This window comes from Lissotriton vulgaris, chromosome 2_1, assembly GCF_964263255.1.
Source record: "Lissotriton vulgaris chromosome 2_1, aLisVul1.2, whole genome shotgun sequence".
Lineage (NCBI taxonomy): Eukaryota > Metazoa > Chordata > Amphibia > Caudata > Salamandridae > Lissotriton > Lissotriton vulgaris.
Window position 1 is genome coordinate 1,401,512,118 of NC_141687.1, and position 25,644 is coordinate 1,401,537,761.

Sequence of the window (25,644 nt, forward strand, 5' to 3'; positions counted from 1 at the left end):
TGAAATTACCTGTCGACCAAGGGGGATTAAATTTCCCGGATTTAAAAATGTACTTTCTTGCCACTTTTATACAACGCATACGTAGCCTTTTAGCTAACGAGGCCTCCACATTTTATCATCAATTTATGCTAGGCTCACATAGCAACAAGTTCTTATTCAGGGTACACGACCCAAACTACTACAAGAGAGTCAAATTTAAGACCGCGAGAGCCATCAAAAGAGTTTGGGACCAAATTATGGACATCGAAAAAACGTCCTTCTACAACGCAGAACTCCCAATTTGGGGAAACCCGGGGCTGCCAACCATCTTCGCAGATAGTGCTTGTACCTTATGGATAGACCAGAACATTAACAAGCTAGGGGACCTTTATGGTCCTGATGGCCTTTTAAGTTTTAATGCTCTGAAAACACTATATAACCTCAATGAGACAACATATTTTAAATATATTCAGATACAAAACTTCTTAATTAATCACAAGAAAATTAAGAATGTTATGCATTCAGATATTTTACAACTTATCTTTTCTAACCAGACCAAAGCGATTATTAGTAAGGGCTACACTATCCTTAATAAAGGCCAAGCTGGAGATTGTGAGAAAATGGCAGACAAATGGACTACTAGGCTAGGAATCAACATCTACCCTAACCAGATTGAAAGCTCACTAAAACAAATAAACCGAGTTGTCCAATCTTCAAACCTGAGGCTACAACATTATAGGACAGTAACCCAAATTTATTACACGCCTCAAAAAATCTCCGGCTGGTCATCAGGCAATATCTCTAGTGAACGCACCAAATGCCCAAAATGCAATTTAGAAGCAGCTGGCATAGAGCATATGCTCTATGAGTGTCCTAAACTCACAACTTTTTGGTCGGGAATTGTAGATGTCCTCAACAGGAAACGTATAACTATGCCTGTACTCTCTTCCCATTTGGTTTTGCTGGACATACAAGATACGAATAGTATCCATAAAGATTTGTTAACAATCGTCTTTGCATGCGCCAGACTGGCTATCGCGCGCACATGGATCTCGAACGAACCACCTAGTATTAACGAATGGTGGTATCTCATTAATGAAATATGCACTATGGAACTCTCTTTGGCTAAATTAAGAGGCCCTAAAGCGCTTAAAAGAAGGGAGAAAATGTGGGGTACATTTACTAGCTAAACGGACAAATATATTGTGAGACCAACATGCCACACTTTTTTCTTTTACATGATTATCAACCTTTTTTTTTTTTTTTTTTTTTTTTTTTTTTCCTCTAACTCTCTCCCCAAAGACAATAATATCTATCGAGAACTATGTATATGTATATGTCCGAGATGACTTTTGTTGTTGTATTCACGTTTTTTCTTTTTTCTCTCTTGCAATAAATAAAAAAAAACAATTAAAAAAAAAAAAAAAAGAAGGGTGTCGTCAATTATGTGAGTCATAGCAGTTTCAGTACTGTGTCCTGCTCGGAAGCCTGATTGATGAGGGTTGAGGAGATCAAACTGATCAATGTGTTTAGTCAGTTGTAGTTGTGCGCATTTTTCCAATAGTTTGGCGAGAGTGGGAATATTGGTAATGGGGCGGTAATTGTTTAGGTCGGATGGGTCGGCAGTAGGTTTCTTTAGTAAGGGTGTGACTTGACCAACTTTGAGGGAGTCAGGGATGATACCTTCTTGGAGCGAACTGTTGATAATTTTAGTCCAGAGTGGGAGGATCAGTGGGGTGAGATCTTTGACAGCGTTAGCAGGGAGGGGATCCGTGAGGTGATTGGATGGTTTCAAGGTGCTGAGCAGTTTGCCTATTTCTTCTTCGGAGTAGGTGTCAAAGGATGACCATGTTGCATTGTTTTTTGGTTCAGTGGGTGTTATGCATTTAGGTGTGGTGTAGAGGCTTACGTCAGTGCGGAGATCATTCTTTATGTTGTCAGTTTTTTGGGTAAAGAAAGCGGCGAAGTCATCACCAGAGGGTGCTTTGCACAAAGTACTGATAGGTTGTGGTTGATCCTTGGCTTGTGTTCTGATTAATTCAAACAGTTTTCTTGGACGGTTTTTTGCTTGGTCGAGCTGGAGGCTGAAGAAGCTTGCTTTTGACCGCTTTATTTTCCTGAAGTAGGCGTTTCTCTTTTTCTTCAGGGTTTTCAGGTGCAGTGCAGAGGGAGCTGTTCTCCAGGTGCGCTCTGCCATACGCATGGCTCGTCTATCTTCATTGAGACTCCCGTCGTACCATGGATTGGAGATTTCAGCGGAGACTCTTTTTAGCTGCATGGGAGCAGCCTCATTAATTATTGAGGACATGGTATTGAGATAGTGGTCAGTCAAGGATTGGACATCTGTAGCGCCCGTAGGAGGGAGCAGGAGGTCGCGGCTGTTCGGGGGTAAGGAGTATGGGTTGAGTTTTTTCAGGTCTCTTTTCCAGACTTTAGGTCTGGAGGATTGAACCGCGTTGAGTTTGACTTTTTCATTGATGTGGAATGTGACAATATGGTGGTCTGACCAGTCACAGGGTTGGATAGACTCAAGTTGAATAGCGTCCTCTTTGGCGATGATGAGGTCGAGGGTGGAACCTTTCTCGTGGGTTGGGCTGTTGCATATTTGTGTGAGGTCCAGGGCGTTGAGAAAGCTTTTAAGACTATTTACCACCGCATCATCGTGATCGTTCCAGTGAAGGTTGAAGTCTCCAAGGTATATTTGGGTGAGCTGTCGTCCGGCGTTGGTTGAAATCAAGTCCATGATTTGTTGGGCGAAGGTGAGCTTGTCTCTGGGTGGGTGGTAGATGCCGTGAAGAGAGCATATCGGTTTGCCCTCACTGATGATATCGAGGCAGATGTATTCGTAGGAAGTTGGGGAGGCTAGGGAAGGTGCGGGGGCTTTCAGAACAGAAAGGCTGTTCCTGTATATGCAAGCGATTCCACCACCTATCTTCCCAGACCTGTCAAGCCTGATGATGTGATCGTTGGGGGGAACCAGAATGTCCATTATAGGTGTAGAAGATTCGGTTAGCCAGGTTTCAGTCAAAAAGATTAGGTCAAGGTCCAATTTTACGATGAGATCAGCGATGGCGGGGGAGTGTCTAGCAGCCGATCTGCAGTTTAGGAGAGTGCATTTGAGACGGGGTGTGTCAGGGGAGGTAGAGGGTACTAGGGAGAGGGGGACTTTTCTAAGGTTATTCGGGACGGAGATTCTGTTGTTTAGTGTGGCGGGTCTACGGGGATTTGAGTGTATCGTGGGAATGGGCAGATGCGAGGCAGTTGTGTCGTTTAGGGGAGTTGGGTCGTAGGAGCGGAGGAGAGTGAGAGTGTCAAGATCCGAAAGAGGGTTGCATGTACGACGGGGGCGGTTGTTGCGATTGTGGGCAGGGATCGAGGTCCAGTGTGGGCGGCGGGTGCGGTTGTTGCGGTTGTGGGCACGGATCGCTGTCCTGTGTGGGGGATGTAGCTTGGGGGCGGCATAAGGACGGGTGGAGAGCAGGTTGAGAGGGGGGGTGGTAGTGGGCGAGGTGTTTCTAGGAGGTGTGATGAGTAGTTCTTTGATGGTGTGAATTTCTTCTTTGATGGTGTGAATGTCTTCTTTGAGTTTGAGGACGGAGGACATCATCTTGTCAAGCGTGGGATGAGTGTTAGTGCTGGGGGTGGAAGTCATGGGTGAGTGGCTGACCAGGTAATTATCGCACGGGTGGGGGGATGGGTTGGAGTTCATGCCGGGCTCCGCAGAGTCGGCGTGCGGGTTAGTGTTAGGGAGGGGAGAGGGTATGGGGGCGATGGGCGTGGTTGAAGTACGGACGAGGTTGGTGGTGTAGAGGAGGGAATTGGTGGCAGGTGTAGAGAGCGGGAAGGAAGTGGAGTGTATGATGGTGGTGATGGGGGAGCTTGAAGGGTAGTGTGGACTGAGAGTGGGGGGGAGATGGGGTTGGAAATGGTCCTGTCGTGGGGAGGGGGGGTTATAATAGTAGATGTGGTGCGCTCTGCGTGGGTGGTTAGCGGGTGGTAGTGGAGACTGAGAGAGGGGGGGACAGAGGGTGGGACTTGTCGTTATGCGTGTCGTTCTGGAGCTGATCAAGGTAAAATGGGTTGTGGGTGGAAGTTGTAGTGTCAGGGGAGGGAGGAATGGGAGTGGTATGTGTGGGGGTCCAGGGGTTAGTGTTAGAGGGGCGGCTAGTGTATGAGGGGGAGAGATTTGTGACTGTGATTGAGGAGTGTGGGGTGGTTACAGCAGGTGGGTGATTGACTGGGGTGCTGGGGGTAGAGGTGAGGTGCGTGCCATTCTGATGCTGAGATAAGTTGTGGGTGGGGGCTGTGACGTCATGAATGATAGTGATGGAGGAGTTATGGGTAGAGGACCGAAGCTTGGAAAGGTGCTCCTTGAACTTGGGGAACAAGTTGTCAAGTAGTTCCAAGTTCTTGTCTGTGGATTGAATTAGGATAATCCCGTTATTGTAAATAGTAATGGTGATTCTGCCAGGCAAGAGTTGGGATGGCGAAATGGAGAGAGTTAGGCCATGAGCGGTTTTTCTGGTGGTGGAGACGGTGAGCAGGGTGAGGAACACTTTTCTCCATTGAGCTCTGCGTGAGGTGTGGAAGATGATATCAATGTTCACGGCTCCATTGACCGGTGAGAAGTAGGTGTCGGCAAAGGGGGTTTCAGGGTGGGCCCTCAGGAGGTTGTGTTTAAAGCGTTTAGCGGCTTTTTTGGTGAGAGTGGTTGGGTAGTTGATTCTATATGTGTGCTTGCCGATGAGATCCATGTTGGGAAGGCTGTAAAGGTGGGTATGTGATAACGAACGCTAAGGCTACATATGTGCAAAAACAACTGTCAGCCGTAGGTTACATGGCACAGAAGTGTCACTAGTAAGTGGCCGAATAGTCAAAATAAGAGAGGTAGCATATCTTATTTCTACAACAGCACAAGTATCAAGTTGTATTTTGGTATCAGTGCATCACGGTGACGCGCACACCAATACTGTGAAATTGACGTTTCCTACTACTGTGAAACGTATAAGCATCAAGTTGCAGTTTTCTCTTAGTGCATCAAGGTTATGCGCACATCCTATTATCTATTGCAGATTGACTTCATTTTCTTCAAGCAACACAGTCAATTCCCTTCTCTTTCAGCTTGTTGCATATCACAGTGATGTGCACACCTACTCTTGCATGACTTTTACTTACTACTGACAACCATCGTGCAGCCTACGTTCAAGTGCACGTCGGTGACACGCACACCTTTCAGCAATAATACAATTACAGGGGGTTTCTCTTTTCTACGCACTATTTCACGTGCATTTCTCTTTTATATCATTTTAATGTTATCTAACAAAAGTCTGTTACTCTTGTTGTTTTAATACTGATAACCAAATAGTAGAATGCAGCAATCTGTGCTTCCTCCATCTCCTTTTCTCTCCTCTTCAGGAAATCCACATGTTGATTGGGAATTGTGGCTAGAGGGTTTTGAGGCTTATTTAGAAGCCATTGAACAGAAGGTTTCACGCAAAAGAAAAAATTAGCGTTACTGCGTTACTCTTTGGGTAGACAGGGATGAAAAGTTTTAAAACATTTACCTCCTGCTGTAGTCATGGGTGAAGGTGATGCCATCGATGAGTATGCTTCTGCCATAAAAATGTCGGATTCAAGGTTTAAAAAGAAGCGTAACATCATTATGCAAAGGTCCATGCTCTTACTTTTGACAGGGTTTCTTACAAGAAAGAAGTTAGTTATGACAAACAAAGTAAACCATTTAAATGTTACAGGTATGGCAGCAGAAGAGATTTAGGAAATGCTCCTTTTTGTCCTGCTCTTGATAAATACTGTGCCAAATGCAAAAAGAAAGGCCATTTTTCTAAGGTTTGCAAATCTAAACCCACCAACTCCAACATCAAACCTTCAACTAAAAAAGTTCTTTCTATTGAAGCCAAATCCGAGGTAGATCCTGATTCTGATAGTGAGGATGGTAATGAAATTATGATGTTATCTAATGCTGAAGAATTGCTTGTTAAAGAGTCCCAAAATGTTTTATGTACTCCTCTTAATTCCAGTTTTCCTGTAAGTGTTCCACCAATATTGAAACTCCAACCTGCCAGTGTAAAGGGACCCTACTGCCAAGTTGGGGTAAATGGCAATCACACTTCCATGATGGCCAACTCAGGCTCCTTTTTCACGTTAATTGGTCCTGAGGAGTGGAGTAAATTCATTCATATTCTGTGGTACCGCAATTCCGGACCCCTCCGTTTCACCAGCCTCGGGGTCCACACACTCGTATCTCAAATGTCGTCGTACCATGACGAATTTGGTATCGACGGACCGGTAATGATTAGGACATCATCCCTATGCATTTGCGTCACGATCGAGTGATGCTGACACCCTTAAATCGTGGTTTCCGCCTCGAACCCTCAGACGCCATTTTGTGAACTGCATCCATCTTATGGCTTGCCCTCATATAGTCAATTGATTAAGGCCGAGTTTGATCTGAAAGGACACGTCCACCGTAGCTGACTTCCCCGTGACCTGGCCGAGCTGACTCCACTGCCTCCAGCCAAACCTGTTTGGGCAGCTCCTCGCCCAGTGGCCGAGTAAGATATCATCAAGGCTCAACATGCCATAAACCATTCACTACATACAGACCATGTTTTCCATAGACATACACCTGTCCATGATTCTTGTTTATGACCAGTTTTACGATGGGAGGGTGCCAGACCTTATTGGTGTTTCATCGATATCTGATGGGAATTCTGGGTCTGGTGGGGTAATCCATCACGATCCGGACATCTGAAATATGTGCTGACCAGCATGACTTCGCTCGTTGTATTGTTGTGAAAATATGTGTATAACCATATCATAAACTCAATAATTCTTGCCCGCAGCTGTTATTTATGTATATAAGGAGAAGGCTGGTTCTGTAAAAACGAACAGTCTCCTGAGAACTTATGACCCGTGATGTTGTAATTCTAGGACACCTGTTACTTGGTTGCAACCAATAAACCTCGATCTCTGACTTCACCTAGAAGACTCTGTGTTTCTGTAGTCCAGAACAGGGAGAACCTAGAGGTCTTCGGGTGTGGTCCCCTGGCACCACCGGGTCTCTAAAAACCCGGCACCTCAGTTGGCGCCCAACGTGGGGCGATATCAAGCAGTGACGGTCCAAGCCAGATGTTCGTGAGGAGCTTCGTGTGAAAATTCCGGAGGAAGGCCAGCCACTTCAGTGACCCCTGCATGTCGACGTGGTTCCGAAGGTCTTTGCTGCGAGGTTCCCCGCGTCCCGACGGCTACGAAGGACTGCTGCCCTGACTATCGCCCTGTTTTGGACCCAGTGATCCTTGGTAGAGCGAAACGATAGACGAGTCTTCTAGTGACGTCACCGATCTTCAATACTCATTTAAGTATAAGTGGAGCGTCTCCCAGTTCTTAGTTTGGTTCTTAGTCTTGGTATCCCAGAGATACGGTTTGTATTGGTACTTGCAAGCACCAAAACCGAGGGATTCGTGTATTCACGAAAATATCGTAATTAGATAATCCCTTGAAGTTTGAAGCTAGACTAGTGAGCAAAGATGCCTGGTCTTAGCAGACTTGGAAACTTGTTTTGTCTTGGTTGTAGTAGGGACTCCCGATTAGAGGATTCGTGTCCGGTTCCTCCGATTGGAACTCCAACATATGAGTTATATATAAAACATGGAGTAGGTCCTATCACGTATAATGAAGTGTGGATAAAATACACCCGCAAGGATGGTGTTTTAAAATGGCCCCAATATGGTAGTTTTGACTCAGAAATTTTAGATAACCTCGAGGTCAAATTGTTCAAGAAGAAAGCCCGGCCGGCGATGTTTGACTCTTTTCGCTTATGGCGCAAAGAAGCCAAACAGAAAGAAATGAAATTAGCAAAGAAAAACAAAAGAGGTATGTCAATGGTGCAAGCCGCTGTTGCATACAGGGATAATGAGGAAGAACAAGAAAGTGAACAAATGCTTAGGAGCAGGAAATTAGCAGTAGATAAATGCTACCCGATGTTGCCCCGTGAGGGACAAGACTCAAAGGGAACATCCGAGAAAGATCCGTTAATGTCCCATTTATTGAACTCACCACCCCCATATACATCGAGTATTGTTGGACCCCCAAAGCGTTTCGTTATACCGCGCCCTGGCTCACGAAATGCAGCCCTTGCATAAGCACCAGCTCCTCTTCAGCTGGTTCCTACTTCTCCGCCGCAGCCTTCTCAAGGGCCGCCGCCTTTGCTACATACTCCATCTACTTCTACAACTTTGCCTACTGCTCCAACTGTTCACTATGATACTACTTCTGCTATTGCTTCCACTTCCTCTGCTATTGCCTCGACTTCCTCTTTACATCAGCTTGTCTTCTCTGGCGCATCTGCCTCGCCGCAAGCTTCTCCTTCTGTCAGACAGAGAGTGGCAAATACTGTCACTGGTCTATTCTCACCATTCTTTGGGTCGCCGAAAACGACCCCTAAAACAGGACGTAGACAGTTGCGTAGTCAACTGCCCGATTACAAAGAAAGAGAGGTACTAAATGAGTTAGCACGCAAATGGGTTACTGACACTGCTAAATATGATGTCCAGTCCGTTATGGAAGTTTTCCGTCAGTGGGATGCGCCCACCCAACGATACGTATTTGAAGAGAAGTGTGTATATCTATGTGAGGATTTAGAGACAAACGATCCCAAGCGTAAAATGAAGGAATTATTCCGCATGCGTTTTAAGTTCTATGAAGGTATGATTGTAGGTGCCGATGTTGAAAATGCAATAGATTTATTGTTATCCTATAAGAGTAAGGGAAATGTCTCTAGATCACTGTATGAAGATGATGTGTCAGATAGGAAAAAGGCGCGACAGTACCCCATGAGACAGGTTCCTCCAGTATGGAGGGAAGGTGATGCGAATGTAAATCCACCAATTCTGCCGCATTTCCAGCGTGTATGGGTACATGTCCCCTGGAAAAGATCCGAAGTTTTAGCACTCAAACAGACACTACCTGATCCGCGTAAAAACCCAGCTGGATATTACAAGGAATTATCACAGACTGCCAGCTCATGTATAATGAATTTAGCAGATGTAGACATGCTGTTTGGGAACGTTGTTCCGCATCCTTTATGGAGTAAGATTCGTCATGCAGATCATGATCAAGAACTAGGTGACTCATGGGCTAATATTACTGCTACTGATGCTAGACAGGTCGGTGGTTCTAAACCCGAGCCCTTAATAGCAGAACTTCCCGGTAGGATTATTGCGTACATGAAGACATTAATGCCTGAATTGCGCGTAAATTGGGACAAACTGTCCGTATGCAAGCAGAAGAAAGATGAGAATGTGTCTGACTTTTTCACGAGATTTGAGGAGACTTTCACCGATCATAGTGGTCAGGATATGGCTACCGAGGGTGGCCAAAGACTGTTTGTAGACAAATTTGTACATAATCTGCTTCCCGAACTGTGCAATAAATTGAAAGATTCAGAGAGTGCTTGGGCTGTTTCCACGTCAGCGCAGATTTTAGCCACAGCCCAGTACTACGAAAATAGGTGCAAAGACGAGCTAGATAAGGCAGACAAAAAGACTAAGGAGTTAAAAACTAAGGCTCTTCTCCAGCAAGCATATCCGCCTCGTACTGCTAGTCAGCCCAGTTATCAACAGCCACAGCAGTATTCAAGAAACGCGCAAGGAAACGAGTTTTCCCATCAGCGTTCTCCGTATGGCCCGAATCAATGTGCCTATTGCAAAGAAGAGGGTAATTTCAAAAGTAATTGTGCAGCTCTTGCGCGACGCTAGAATGGTGTTTCCGCTACAAGAGGTAGAAGTGTTCAACAGGCTCCCAGAGGTAGGGGCCGTGGAAATTTCCCCCAGAACACCACTTCTTTTCCACCTCAAAATTCCATGAATAGCTTTGACCAACAGAATAATGCGTCTTCCAGGTCAGCTCAGTACTATGCAGATGACTATTACGCCGAAAACGAGAATGAGGGTAATAATTGCTAGGACAGCCATGGACAAAGAGAGGGAGTTGTTTCAGTTCCAGTAGATCAGAATGGACCTTATGTCGAGGTGACCACATCAGGAGTGTCGGAGCCATTTCTGCTGGTTACTGGTGCTACGAAAAGTTCTATTATGCACTCAAAACTTCCTGGCGCGTCTTTGTCTGGCGAAATGAATGTTTCAGTAGGTTTCTCTGGCGCCCCTGTTAGAAACCCGATCTCCAATCCCATGCCCCTTTCTGTTGGTCCATGCGAATTAGAAGCACCCCTCATTCTTACAACAGGTTGTGGCGAAAATTTGTTAGGATTGGATTTGTTAAAGAGATTATATGCAACTTTGTACTGCTCCCCTTCGGGAGTACAGCTTACCCTAGGAAGGAAAGTTACTTCTCCAATGTATTTGGCAAAGGAAAATATTCCACCCGAATTGTCATCTCTTCCGGATGAACTTTGGGCGAATGGTTCCAATGATGTGGGTCGTTTGGAGATAGCACCGTATGTCATAACATTGAAAGCTAATGTCAGGTTACCACGCATTCCCCAATATAGAATATCGAACGAATGTGAAAAGGCTTTGTTAGCGATCATTTACGACCTGATCGAGAAAGATGTCATCGAAGAGACAACAGGCAACATTTGTAACAGTCCTGTTTTGCCTGTCTTAAAGCGTACCGATCCTTCACAGCCCCCTGTGTACCGATTTGTGATTGATCTCAGGGAAGTGAATAAGATCGTTGTACCGCAGTTTCCAGTCGTCCCCGACATTACTGCCTTATTGACAATGGTTCCAGCTTCAGCCAATTGGTTTTCGGTGATTGACCTGAAGAACGCTTTCTTCAGCATCCCGATCGCCGAGGAGAGCAGAGATATCTTCGGCTTCAATATAGGAGGACGAAGCTTCCGCTTTAAACGCGCTCGTCAGGGCTACTGTGAGAGTCCATCAATATTCAGTCAGGCTCTGAAAATACAACTCGATACGATTGTTCTACCTGGTGGCGCGACTCTGATCCAGTATGTAGACGATCTACTGATCGCTGCAGATACTGAAGAGATTTGCAAGCAAGCCACATTGTCATTGTTGCGTCATTTATGTGACATGAAGCACAAAGTCTCGCTTTCCAAACTACAATTTTGCCGACAAGAATTAACCTACTTAGGTCACATCTTATCGAAGGAGGGAAGGAGACTGACCCCAGAAAGAATACAGGCGATTGCAGAACTGAGTGTCCCAAGGACACAAAGAGAAGTGCGTGCCTTCTTGGGCATCACATCGAACTGTAGACAATGGATACCGAACTTCTCACTGTTGGCCAAACCTTTGCTGGCACTAATCCGTAAAGACACACCCAATCCTTTGCCTTGGTCTGAAGATTGTCAGGCGAGTTTCCTTGAGTTGCGTGAGGCATTGTGTTCGGCTCCTGTGTTGGGCAACCCCGACTACAGCAAGCCTTTTACATTATATGTCCACGAGAAAGAAGGTTGTGCATTATCAGTCTTGACACAACACTAAGGGGACAAACAACGCCCATGTGCGCATTTCTCCGGGACTCTAGATCCTGTAGCTAAGGCATTACCAAGTTGCTTGAGGGCCACTGCTGCAGCAGCTGTCTGTATTCGACAGTCTGCTGGGTTAGTCATGAATAATACCCTGACCGTTATGGTCCCACATGCAGTAGATATTTTACTAAACAGAACGAAGACACAACACCTGACTAGTGCTCGACTATCGAGCTATGAATTGACACTGTTAGCAAGTCACATTCACATAAAGAGGTGTGATACACTCAACCCTGCTACGTTATTACCCATTCCAGCAGAGACAGATGAGGTCGAAAAACATGATTGCTGCTTTAGGACAGAGGAAGAGACAAAAGGGAGAGTAGATTTGCAGGACACTCCCCTCCCTGAATGTAATGATAATTTATGGGTTGATGGTTCATGTTTTTCAAGTTGCCAAATGGTGATACGACTGCAGCATATGCCGTGACAACATTACACACGATTGTAGAGACAGCTTGCATCCCCCACAATTCCGCGCAAGCAGCAGAGTTAGTCGCACTCACAAGAGCGTGCGTGTTGGCGAAAGGAAAACGAGTGAATGTGTACACTGATAGTCAGTACGCCTTTGGCGTAGCCCATAGTTTTGGACGATTGTGGCGTGAAAGTGGGTTCCTGACGTCACATGGCGTGAAAATTCAACATGGCCAGCTAGTACACGACCTTCTCGAGTCACTGACCCTGCCCCTACAAGTTGCGATCGTGAAGTGCAGTGCGCACAGAAAGATTCAAGATGATGTTGGTCGAGGGAATGCATTTGCAGACGAGGTCGCGAAAGAGACTGCAAGGAACACAATGAGTCGGATGTATGTTGTAGGTCCTGCTAGATGGACCCCTGATGTGGGTATGTGTGAGGACACCATCGAGAGCGTGAAATCTATACAAGCTGACGCGACTGAGAAAGAGGTGAATGAATGGAGAGAAAGCAAGGGTAGATTAGATGCGAATGGTTGTTGGGTCAAACTGTCAGAACATCAGCGATGGATGTTACCTAACGCTTATGTGCTCGCAGTGGTGACGATGGCCCATGGAGTGGCACACGTCAGTGTGAAAGGAATATGTAAGTTGTTGGCCCCAGTATGGCAGAATAGTGGTATCCCAAAATGTGCAGAGAATCTGGTCAGAAATTGTATGGTGTGTTTGAAGCACAATCCCGTTAGAGGGACCCCAACCTCAGCTGGTCATTTTGCACCTCCAACATACCCGTTCGAGGTCTTGCAGCTCGATTTCATCCACATGGAGAGGTGTAATAACCAGAAGTATGTGCTTGTTGTCGTTTGCGCCTTCTCCAGGTGGGTAGAAGCGTACCCCCTTATGGACAACACTGCATTGTCAACTGCCAAAGCCCTTGTCAAAGAATTCTTCCCTAGATTCGGCATGCCTAGGATTGTCTGGAGTGATAACGGAAGTGAATTCGTGGGACGAGTGATGAGGAGAGTGTGTGAGTGTCTAGGCATCCACCAGAAGTTCCACGCTGCAAACCACCCCCAATCGGCAGGTTTGGTAGAGTGCTATAATGGCACATTAAAATTGAAACTGGCCAAGATCCAAGCCAGCACAGGTCTCAAGTGGCCAGGCGCCCTGCCTTTAGCACTCCTGTCTACCAGGATGATTGTCCATTCTAGACTGGGACTTAGCCCACACGAGATCGTGTTCGGGCGCCCAGCAAATATATGGGGAGTACCGAGGCCAAGAAAGCTCAGAGAGATTGAGTACCCTGCACTGTTTGACTATTTGCACGAATTGACAACTAAACTGCATGCTTTACATCAACAGGTCCACAGCTCCTCTCCACCGGCATCTGACGATCCAGGCCATGCCATCGAACCTGGCTCATGGATCCTAGTTCGGTACTTCAGGAGAACTAAGAACGAGGAGCCTCGCTGGACCGGACCTTTCCAGGTTTTGCTCTCGACCCGCTCTGCAGTACGTGTCCACGGAAAGAAACATTGGGTGCACTGCACCCACTGCAAAAGGGTCCCGCTGCCCCTTCCATATGACCGGTGGGTCCAGCAAGGAGTCGCTGACTCCGAAACAGAGTTCATACCCCGTTTTGTCCCTTTCAGCGATGCACGATTAAAAGGAACTGATACCGACAAAAAGAGCGATTGCATTCTGCAAGGATCTGTACCACCGGCAAAGCAGTTGGACACTACAGAACCTAAAACACTGTTCAAAGATCACACCGTGCCTGAGAAAGAACGTTATAATCTGAGGCCAAGACCAGGGAACGGACATACCCGAATTAGTGCGATCTTCCCTTTTCCCATGAACTATTTTTGATTCCACAGCTCTCTCGCCCAGGGAACTAGCTCATTTTTGATTTTCGAACCGCCATCAGGTTCTGCTGCTAAGGCCGCGGTTGAAGTCTGAGGAGTGCAGCCGGGGACGCCTAGGTCAACGGTTCTGGTCAGTCTGAGGGAATCACCCCAGACTGGACAGAGCGCACATCTTGGCAGAAGCAACCTCCCACCGCGGGCAGCAACCAGAGGATGGAGTTTCCGAGGGTAGAGAGACCTGCTAGACGCATGAACTTTGAAAAGAGAATATGCACTATAATGGCAAAGAGACGATTTCTAGTATTGAGCATCTCAATGTTGTGTAGTATAATAATGTTTTTAACTGGCTATGCTCTGTCCATCTTTCGAGTTCCATTCATACACAACACCCAGCTCACACCTCCTCCTACCGTTCCCACACACTCCTTCCATCCACTACCTGAACATGAGTCTGCCAGAAGACTAGAATTTGTAAATAATTCATTTGTCCTACTCCTACACCAGCACCAATCTGTTATGAATACTACGAACTGTTGGATATGTGGACTCATGCCACACACAACGGACAAGGGTATCCCTTACTTCGTCCTGCCCTTCAGTTATTTCGGTTCCTTGTGGGCTTTCCAGACCATGTTTCAGTTCCCCCTTGAACCATACATTCAAGGGAAAAACTCAAACAACAAGGCACTAGTGGCAGGAATCAAGAATATGAGTAGAGATATTGACACGATCAGAGCAACTCCCAAGGATGAGTTTACCCCATACAGTAGGTGGAACATCACCAAGTATGGGATTTCCTTAAGTGAGAGCCAGAAATCAAATAAATCCTCCTCAGTTTGGGTAGTACCCCACCGTGGTCATCTGTGTCTGCAAGGTATTGGCAGGGATCCCAAAGCACAGTTAGGGAAGAGCATCTGCACAGAAACATATGTGTTTGCATCCCGAACTTCCCCTCCATTCTTGGCGGCTAAGGGTACATACTTCATCTGCCACGACAAGGCATACACATGGTTGCCCGCTGACTTCTCGGGCACATGCTTCATCTCGTTTCTGCTGCCACCCACCTACACGGCCGGGGCAGATTACCATCGGACAAGGACAGTTAGGGGTGTCGTGAGTCAAGACGACACCGCAGGTCAAGAGTTTGGGGACTTCGCAAAGGGTTTTCTGCCATTTTGGGGGCCTATGGTGAACAGCAGGAACATTCGACAATTGACGAGGATAGTTGAGTCCGCCGTGACTGAAACGGCCGGTGCCCTTAGCAACTTAACAGCTGAGCTTCAGTCGGATCGACTTATGACACTTCAGAACAGGGTTGCCCTAGATGTCATACTTGCAGACCGTGGTGGTGTGTGCAGAGTGATACAATCTAGTTGCTGCATTTTCATCCCCGATAATGCCCCGACAGTGTACCAGGCCATCTCCAAACTACACCAAATCTCTGATTCCCTTCACGTGGAGAAAGGGGATTGGTCCGTGCTAGGATGGCTGTGGGAACTGATCTCTGCCTGGGGATGGAAAACTCTGATCTTCATTGGGATGATCCTAGCCGTTCTGTTTATGTTCTGCCTATTTGTACAGTGCGCTCCTGCCTTATGTGGCCTCTGTGCCACTTCATGTGTAAGGAAGCCTGTATCAAGGGACGAATTGAGCAACAGAATGATGCTCCAGCAGCATCTCCACGAATTCATCAATACAGATCTGGATTCAGATTAGAGTTATTGCCTAATATGAGGGCAAAAGGAGGGTCTGTGGTACCGCAATTCCGGACCCCTCCGTTTCACCAGCCTCGGGGTCCACACACTCGTATCGCAAATGTCGTCGTACCATGACGAATTTGGTATCGACGGACCGGTAATGATTAGGACATCATCCTTATGCATTTGCGTCATGATCGAGTGATGCTGACACCCTTAAATCGTGGTTTCCGTCTCAAACCCTCAGACGCCATTTTGTGAACGGCCTCCATCTTATGGCTTGCCCTCATATAGTCAATTGATTAAGGCTGAGTTTGATCTGAAAGGACACGTCCACCGTAGCTGACTTCCCCGTGACCTGGCCGAGCTGACTCCACTGCCTCCAGCCAAACCTGTTTGGGCAGCTCCTCGCCCAGTGGCCGAGTAAGATATCATCAAGGCTCAACATGCCATAAACCATTCACTACATACAGACCATGTTTTCCATACACATACACCTGTCCATGATTCTTGTTTATGACCAGTTTTACGATGGGAGGGTGCCCAACCTTATTGGTGTTTCATCGATATCTGATGGGAATTCTGGGTCTGGTGGGGTAATCCATCACGATCCGGACATCTGAAATATGTGCTGACCAGCATGACTTCGCTCGTTGTATTGTTGTGAAAATATGTGTATAACCATATCATAAACTCAAGAATTCTTGCCCTCAGCTGTTATTTATGTATATAAGGAGAAGGCTGGTTCTGTAAAAACGAACAGTCTCCTGAGAACTTATGACCCGTGATGTTGTAATTCTAGTACACCTGTTACTTGGTTGCAACCAATAAACCTGGATCTCTGACTTCACCTAGAAGACTCTGTGTTTCTGTAGTCCAGAACAGGGAGAACCTAGAGGTCTTCGGGTGTGGTCCCCTGGCACCACCGGGTCTCTAAAAACCCGGCACCTCAATTCCTTTGAGGAAATTTCTAGTCACACCTGTAGAGTATGGGGGTAAATCTGTTCAGGTCTTGGGTGAATTTAATTGTATTTTAACATTTAAAGAGCATTGGACTCCAGCTACCGTCTATGTTGCTGTTCACTTCTTGGCTGGTTGGAACAAAAGAATTTGGGTATAATTTTGGATCCCAACAGTTCTGAACAGGTTCTCCTTAAAGACGATTTTAAAGTTGTTTGCATTGTAGACGCTCATGATTGGAAAAAAAAATTCCATGCGTTTTCAGTGAAACTCTTGATAAAATAAAAGGTTAATCTCATCAAATCATTCTAAAGCAGGGTGTCCAACCAGTAGTGCACAAGTCCAGATGAGTTCCCTTGGCTATAAGACCACTTGACACAATATTTATGGGGTTCTGAGTTTACTATTCACATGGACCACAAGCCTCTGGTTAATTTGTTCACGACTAAAGGAGCTGGGAATTCCACACCCTGCATTGCCAAGTGGCATTATAGGTTGATGGACTTTCATTTTCACTTAGAGTACATTCCCGGAGTTAAGAACGTGACTCTGTCCAGTCTTCCTCTTGATAATGAACAGTCATGTGAACAAGGGGAGGAGGAATTTTGGGTTGTTGCTTCTTTAATGGACTCTAATTTTAACTGCATCTCGGAAGAAGAGTGGAAGTTTGCCGTTCAGCAAGATACTTTGATACAAGAGGTGATCACTATGTTAGGTAAAGGTTGGTTACCCAAGCACGAGGAAATAGCTTCATTTAAACATGTTTTCCCTGAATTTAATTGGCAGTCTTGTATTCTTATGAGAATTGATTTGTTGTGTCTCTGCAGAATAAGGTTTTGTTGCTTGCTCATGAAGGCCACATAGGAATGAGTTTGTAGAAAGGTGAGCAACCCAATATACCCTCGCGGGCTTGGGCAGAGGAATAAATTGTAAATTAGGCCAGCAAGGGATTTTGTTTGTAGTGTGAAAGATCAACTAATGAAGGATTTAACTTAATTATGAGCTCGCATTATTTATGAGCAATAACTGAACAAATAATGGATAATTGTTCTGAATAGATAATGTTACCACACTAACATTATAGTATTAAGTTATTATATGTAATGATACAACAACCAGGTATATTGATGTCAAAAACGTTTGTTATTTTATTAGAAACAAAGAATTGATCATTCATTAAAAATAGGGTACTAGGATTGCAAACAAAGATATACTGGGAGAATATTACATGTTCCACTGGTATATCAAACAAGGTCTAAGCTGCTAATAAATATCAACATTTATTTCAACTAAACAATTGGGAGAAAATCAATAGAGATGAGTGAATCACATGCAGGATTAGACACTGTAGTCGACGTTTCGGTCTTTTTGTATTTGTTTCATAAGACCATCTTCAGGACAAAGAATAAAAGCAAAAGTTTGTAGACCCTATATAGTCCACGTATACACTTCCTAGCCAGGTAAGTAATGAACTGTCATCTGAGATTGACGTCTGCTTGGTTCTATGACTTCAAATTTCAACAGGTGCTTTTTGTTTGAGCTTGATGATGTTGCTCGAGATTCTTTTTATTTCTCAAGGTCAGGTTTAACAAGGGTTGCTTGAAGCTTGTGTTGCGAGTAGAATTTAATTCTCTCGTTTTTCGGTAGTATGAAGAAGTCGTTTAGGGGTTCCCTCGAGTCGGACGTAGCAGCGGCTTCCAACGAAGACAGCTGTCTTTCGTTGGAAGCCGCTGCTATGTCCGACTCGCAACACAAGCTTCAAGCAACCCTTGTTAAACCTGACCTTGAGAAATAAAAAGAATCTCGAAATTGATATACCAGTGGAACATGTAATATTCTCCCAGTATATCTTTGTTTGCAATCCTAGTACCCTATTTTTAATGAATGATCAATTCTTTGTTTCTAATAAAATAAAAAACTTTTTTTGACATCAATATACCTGGTTGTTGTATCATTACATATAATAACTTAATACTATCATGTTAGTGTGGTAACATTATCTATTCAGAACAATTATCCATTATTTGTTCAGTTATTGCTCATAAATAATGCCAGCTCATAATTAAGTTAAATCCTTCATTAGTTGATCTTTCACACTACAAACAAAATCCCTTGCTGGCCTAATTTACAACATAGGAATGAGAGCGATGAAGAGAAGATTTAGAGAAGTATTCTGGTGGCCTGGAATGGATCGCTCTGTTGAGCATTTTGTAAGAGATTGCTTTTCATGTGCTACCAGCGACAAGACCCACATCCCTTTTCCCAGTCCTATCGAAGCCATTCCTATTCCTGACAAACCTTGAGTGAAGTTAGCTTTAGATATCATTGGGCCCATGTTTGTGTTGGATGAAAGGAGCAGGTACGGTTTTGTGTTGGTAGTTTATGGTTCCAGATGGCCTGAAGTAAAATGTGTGAGGTCTGCGACCACTAAGTAGGTAGTACATTTCCTCCAGTCTTTGTTCTTGAGCGAAGGTGCTCCAGTCGAACTAGTCACTGATAATGGGGTGCAATTTGTGTCCAAAGAATTCCAAGAGTTTCTATCTCATTAGTGTATCAAACACATCACCACTTCCTTTGTCCGTGGTTAATGGTTTGAACTGGAGGAAATAACTATCTAATTTACTGTGGGCTTTGCATACAACACCCAATGCTCTTACTAAAGTTTCTCCCTTCGCATTATTAAAGGTAGATCAGCCTCCACTAAGTTGTTTAGACCTTGGATGCGTGATCTGAGCGTTCCCAATGTTAATCCTGACTCAGTGAAGGTTGATTGTCTCAAAGCTCAGAGCAAGTATGTTACTAATGAACCTATTAAAGGAAGGAAACAAGTTTCTTTCAAAGAAGTTGATTAGTTTAAAGTGAGTCTTCCTGGTTTCATTGCTAAGGGTCATTACAAGTTTTCATGTGCCATGAAAATCATTTCCATAAGGAATAGATCCATTAAACTAAGTGATGGTAGGTGGAATATGGAAAGGTTATCTTAACAGAGTTTGCCTGGTGACCCTAGCATGGATTCCATCTCTCAAAGTGTGCCCAGTTCCATTCATGGCGAACCTAGTACCAGAATTCCTGCAAGGGAACGGAAACCACCCAATTGGTTCAAGGATTATGTCAAATCTTAAGGTGTTGATACCTTTTAGTGTTCAATGCACTTTTGTTCTTTTTACAAAATGTTTTATGTTGTTTTTGTTTTTTAGTGTGTAATGCCAACCATTTTTCCTATGTTTTAGTGGGAAGATGTGTTGGGTCCTATGTATCTTTAAGTGATTGATGTTTACCTTTGAATGTAAGCACATGCCACCATGACCATAGTGCCATACTGGAATTGTGGCATGTGGAATTGTCAGACAGGCAGTTGTACTTTGCTGTCACTCTGGCCAGTTGGTTCCTCTGGAGATTTCTTGTATTATAATAAAGAAATTGAACATACCGACACAGCTTCCTCATCTTTTCAGTTCTATTAGTCAATATTAGTGTATTTATAAACGGAAACAGTAAGCTGGAATTTGACCCTCATTGACTGCTGAAGTAAGTAAAAAATGCTGCTTTTCAATGTATGTTTGTGATGCTAGAGGCTGAAACTGTGTTTATAGGAGAGTCAGCGGTGTAAATATAATTATGTAAGTCATTACATCTCCCATCTGCTTTTAGGCAGTCAGTTGCTAGGTGTATTCATCCATTGCAGCTCCCATTTACAATACCCAACACCTGTTCTGGAGATGGAAAACATTTTCCCCGGGCCCTGTTTGGGGGTAGGAGATGGTTTCAGAATTAGAATAAGAATTTTGAACTATGAGGGCCATGAGGAAGCATGTGTGGGCCCAGAAGATGAATGGCAGTGGTAAAAAAAAGACAACAAGGCATTTTGGTGTTCTTATTTTTAGATGATGACATTTGTCCAATTTTGCAATTTGTTAACCAAATACCCACCTCACTGTGAACTACATACTTCGCATTCCCTATTGCGAGAATTCCTGCACTAGGTCTTCTGACTTTGGGGATGCGGAGAGGTCCTGCTTGTCAGAACTTTAAGATGCAGAAGGTGGGCAGCTTGCTTATGGTCATATGTAGCAGTAGAAACATCCCTACTGCCACACAGGGCCTCTTTGCTACTTTTCATTTTTTCTTTCTTTTTTGTTTTTTCAAAATAAACACCAGCAGCATCGCACATTGCAAAGCATTGAAGTTTGTGAATGTAATGCACTCAGCCTGTAACTATTTTGTAAACCCATATCTAATACCATAATACACAGTTTATTATTATTTATCTTTCTTTCCCACACACGTTTGCTGAATAAAAAGTACAGGTATGGTTCTGGCTCAAATGTAGAAGACCACTAAAATTCGCCTGTTATGGTTAGCAGTGCACATAACTCACACATCATAACTCGCCTCACCCATTGTGCGCTTAAAACATCAATTCGCAAACAGAACAAAGAAAAGAGCTATCAAGCGCGACAAAAATGGTGGTGGCACTGGCATGAGTTATATGTGTTCTATTCATTGTTAATCATGGCTGGCGAATATCAGTTATTTTACGGATTTGAGCCAGAACCATATCTGAGTTTCTATTTTTATCTTTTTCAGTGAATATAAGGGGAATTCAAACTATATTTTTGGCTAACTTTTTAAAATATTTGAATAAAGTTTACCAAATTCGGATAGCATTTTGCAATGTATGTGTGCTTACACGAATGAAGGTAAGTAAACCTCCATCAAGGATTTAATGGTTTACAGGATGAAGACAATTTTTGAAATATATGTTAGTGATTTGTTTTGATTTTGTATGTTCATTCAAACAGTTGATACCTTTTGCCTTTTGGTAAAAACACTATAAAAGGAAAATATGGAGTAAGATGTTGTTCTGACATGGTTTTTGGCTCTATTTCGGAGTGATGAAGACTTTAAGCTTGCTCACATCTAGAATCTGTATTCTTACCTTGTGATGGCCCTTTTAAGCCCTTTCTTCCAGACCTAGAAGAGGATAGCTGCTTTATATGATGATAGATCCCTTATGCTTGACACTAATCCATCTATTGCCTATTGGGTTTGACATAATTATGTGTCCTTTCATTATCCTGCCTATAGTAGAGGGTGGATCCTGTGGTCCTGACTCTATATTACATATTGGTATGGTTTGTGTAGTACTCTGTCAGAGCCAAGGGTTATTTCATCCTTCTCAGGCCTACAAGGCCCAGAACTAGAGAGACTCCATTTTGCTTTCTATCCCTGCAGAGCTGAGATGCTTGAAGGGTAAAGGTAATGTTTATAGTTAAGCCTGTTGTCTGGTAGGGGAAAACCAGCCAGGACTGGTTCTTATCCGAGGAATGTGTTTGTCTCTTGGGTTCAGACGTAACATGCAGATGGTCACTGCGGTTGCGCGAGGGGCCCTGGAGCTGGCACAGGAATTCGGTGGGAGGCAGCCCTCTGTTGGAAATTTCCATGAGGGAAGAGCATTCTATATTAGTGAAGTGCAGAGGCGGAGTTAGTGAGTTGAGCTGGAGTTGGTTGAGTTGGAGGAGCAGAAAGAGTTCGAGCGGGAAAGAGTTTGAGCTGGAAGCAGTTGAGTTGGATTGAAGCAGAGGAGAGGAGTGGAGTTGCAGAAGGAGTGGAGAATCAGAAAGAGTTTGAGTTGAATTGGAGCAGAGGAGAGGAGTGCAGTTGCAGGAGGAGAAGAGAGAAGATGCTTGGAACAGAGAGAAGACAGACAGACAGTCAGTGAGCTGGAACTGAAGGAAGCAGTCAGAAGCAGTTACTTATCAGGAGGAGTTGTGAATAGCTGGAGTCTGAAGTAATGCCTTTTAGAAGAGACTGAAGTTATATCGTGGATTAATCTGTGGGAGCAGCTGGAGTGAATTGGACATTGGCATGGAGACAATCAGATAGAGTGAAGAAGCTAGTAGAGCGAACGATTATCAGAGCGGCAGAAACCATTAGACTGAAGTTGGAAGGTGGAGAGAGTTCGTGGGGGAGAGGAATCCAGTGCAGAGTGATCAGTACAGATGTGTGTCCAAGAGTGCAGGAGAGGATCTAAGACGAGCTAAGGCACAGACGAGAGAGAAGCCCAGATGACAGCTAGAGCAAGACCTCATACCCCTCAGGTGATATGGTTCTTTACTTTTCAAACATTAACCTTGTCCTTATACTGTATGTCTAATCCCTTTTCTTTCAGCGGTGTGTTACAGTTCCTGTTAGTCACAGAGACCCCGCGGACAACATTGTCCCTGTTATATGTCTAATCCCTTTTCTTTCAGCGGTGTGTTGCAGTTCCTGTTAGTTACAGAGACCCCGCAGATCTGTGTATGTGTCTATTCCCATTCTATTGTTATTGTAATAAAGATACCCCAGTTCTTAGTGAACCAGTGTGCATGTGTTGTTCTTATGATAGAGAGCGTTTAAATCAGGGAATAACTCTTGCATACAGTGTGTGTCTCTTGTTCTTAAAGCGCAGGTAACCTTTCCTTCTAGTCAGGTGTTACAGCCAGAACAGATGCTGCCCCTGATCCGGTAAGTAGCCACTGAATAATTAGGGAGAGAGAGGAGCCCTTAAGCTAGGGAAACAGTTACACACTAAGTAATTCGGCCATTCTATAATATTATTGTAATAGCGAATCTTTAGTGAATAGTGAGAGAAACTTCCCAACATAGAGAGAGAGCTGAAGGTATTCATAGGAAAGTGATCGTCGTTGGTAAGCGGTGTTAAAGAGAGCATCAGGTGGAAGCCTGATGTGTAGGTCCGCCGGATTGTGGACCAGGCTGTGAGTTAGAGAACACTGGGGAGGACACCAGTGCTTAGGTCCGCCGGATTGTGGACGGGGCTGTGAGGAAGAGAGCACTAGGGCTGCAGACCGGTGTGTAGGCATGCAGGATTGCGGAGGTGCCGAGTTAGCACTGACTGTAGTCAGTGTGTAATGGTAAATAATCAGAACTGCCCCAGGGTAGATTAGTCTGGACCCATGTGGTCGCAAGACTATGAGGTATGAGTGTGGTGTAGGGCATGGACGTCCTTAGTAATTAGTGAGTATTCCTAGTAATCCCTATAGATTTAGTGGTGTTTCTAATGATATGAGCTTGTATATTGCGAGTTCCCCATCCTCAGGTAGGTACCCAGGTGCCTGGACAGATGGGTCCTGAGGAGGGAGGTGGTTACGTTTTGGCCAGGTTGGTGGTGCTCTGGTGAGCTGGTTCTATCTGGTCTGAGAATCTGGTCATAACATCTGGCATCACAAATTGTTTACGTAGCCTGTGTGCGCTGTATTGTTTTTATCTTGTTGGTTGGCATTCGGCACGAAAATTGGCCTATGGGCTTGAACAGTTTGAGTGTAAGAAGATTGCAGTACATCATGGCATTTGACTTATGCAGGGTGGAAAAAATGCTTTTCATCTTGGTATTTGAACTGTCAGGCTTGAATGGTGACATTACATGAGGGAGCCAATTCCATCTTGGTGATGATGCAATTGTACATATGTGTGTGAAAAATGCTTTTAAATTGCCCATTAAATTGCTTGCTGCATTTTCTTATGCTGCGCAGTGTGAAATGTGTTCAATGTAATATGACTTGTGGAGTTCCTTGTAAATAGCGCCATGTAAATATGGCTTGTGAGGAGCATGTTCTCATTTTGACTTGCTGTGTTCCTTGTGAATTGCGCCTTGTATATATGACTTGTGTAGAGCATGTCATTATTTGGACTTGTTGACTTTCTTGTAAATATGGCTTGTGAATAGCGCCATGTGGATATGGCTTGTATAGAGCATGCTATTGTTGCGTTAGGTAGGAGAGAGCTAGATCTCTTTCAAATGCTTGGAGAAAATGTTTTGAAGATGTGCGCACGTGTTATTTGAAAACGTGGAGTGATAAGTTCTTGAATTTCCCATGTACTGCAGACATTGGGGAATGATTGTGTTTGAGCTGCCAAAGGGTTAATATCTTAGAATGAGACGGCAGTATCTATTTTAACATGCTGTTTAACATGCATGGTTATGTGAGCTGACACTAAAAGTCAGTGATTGTTTAGATGGATGGTGGTTTGATTTGACTTTTTGATTGGTTGCTGGGTCTGCCTATGTGCTTTGTCAGCTTGCTGACAGATTGGTGACATCTTGCATGGAGAACAAAAAGCTGTGTTCATTTAACATTCTATTTGAAAGGCGTCCACGAATTTGTGTGGGTTTGCCTTGGAACACATGATTTAATGTGTCTGACTTGGAGGTCGGAAAGTTATAAATCAACCAGTCGGATTGTGATAAGGGTTTTCAGCTGTGGAGAATTAGTGCGTTAACGGTTGTGAAGGATAAAATGACACAGACCCATCATAGAATGTGCTTTTAATTAGTGAAATGCAACTGTGTGCTTTTAAAAAAAATGTGTTCTAGAAAATATACATTATTATTTTTCCAATGCAAGCTGCCTTTTAGAATAGCGTGTGAAAGTTAACCCACTCAGTTAGAAAAAATGGCTATTTGAAAAATAAATGATAATTCTGGCCCTTTTAATAGGTAGAATAGAAAAGCTTGCACACTAAATTATGAATTCTTGGTTATGCAATGCAAAATTACATGTTGCCCCTTGTTTAATTTGATGGTGTTTCACATGTTATTTTAAAAAAAAAAGAATAAATGAAATGTGTCTGCATGCAATGTTGTTCTAATTATTTTTTCCCTTTCAGCAAGTAGCAGTATTTTATGATAGAATTATTTTAAGATGCTAGCATGTGCCTTAGTTACAGAAAATATGTCTTTATTAATTTGCTTTTTACCACGTTTAAATCTGCTTCAGTTAGTTAGAAAATAATGGTCAGTCATTCTGCCCTGGGAACGGTTGTATGTTTTCAGTTTGAAAGCATTTGTTTGACCTTGACTGATATGAGCCCGGCATCTGTTCGCCGCTCAAGTTTTGAAAGGGTGGAGGCCGTGTGTAACTTCTGAGAGCAGAGAGAGCCAGCTTGTTATTCTTGGCTATGTTACAATTTCTTTCAGCGGAGAAATGTTTATATAAGGGGGGGGGCAAGTCGCTCTTCCTTGCTGTCGGTGCAGACAGCTTCATTGACTTCAGATAAGGGATCCTTGCACATGCAGAATAATTGGCAGACGCTTGGCCCTTGAAGTTAGATAAATAAAGTAGGCCCAGTGAGCTTCCCTGACTAGAGATTAGAGATGCTTATACAGAATATTTGGCAGTAGCTTTGCTCCTGC

At 44.2% G+C, this 25,644-nt stretch overlaps 1 protein-coding gene across 1 annotated transcript; it reads right to left on the reverse strand.

Annotated features, from left to right (window-relative positions):
- Window positions 1-1,291: 1,291 nt before the first annotated feature.
- On the reverse strand, window positions 1,292-3,688 carry LOC147732655 (uncharacterized). The gene is made up of 2 exons (XM_086954298.1): window positions 1,906-3,688; window positions 1,292-1,629 (listed from the first exon to the last, which is right to left on the reverse strand). Exons 1-2 carry the CDS (start codon window positions 3,686-3,688, stop codon window positions 1,292-1,294), a joined length of 2,121 nt encoding a protein of 706 aa, XP_086810424.1.
- Between the last annotated feature and the right edge of the window lie 21,956 nt (window positions 3,689-25,644).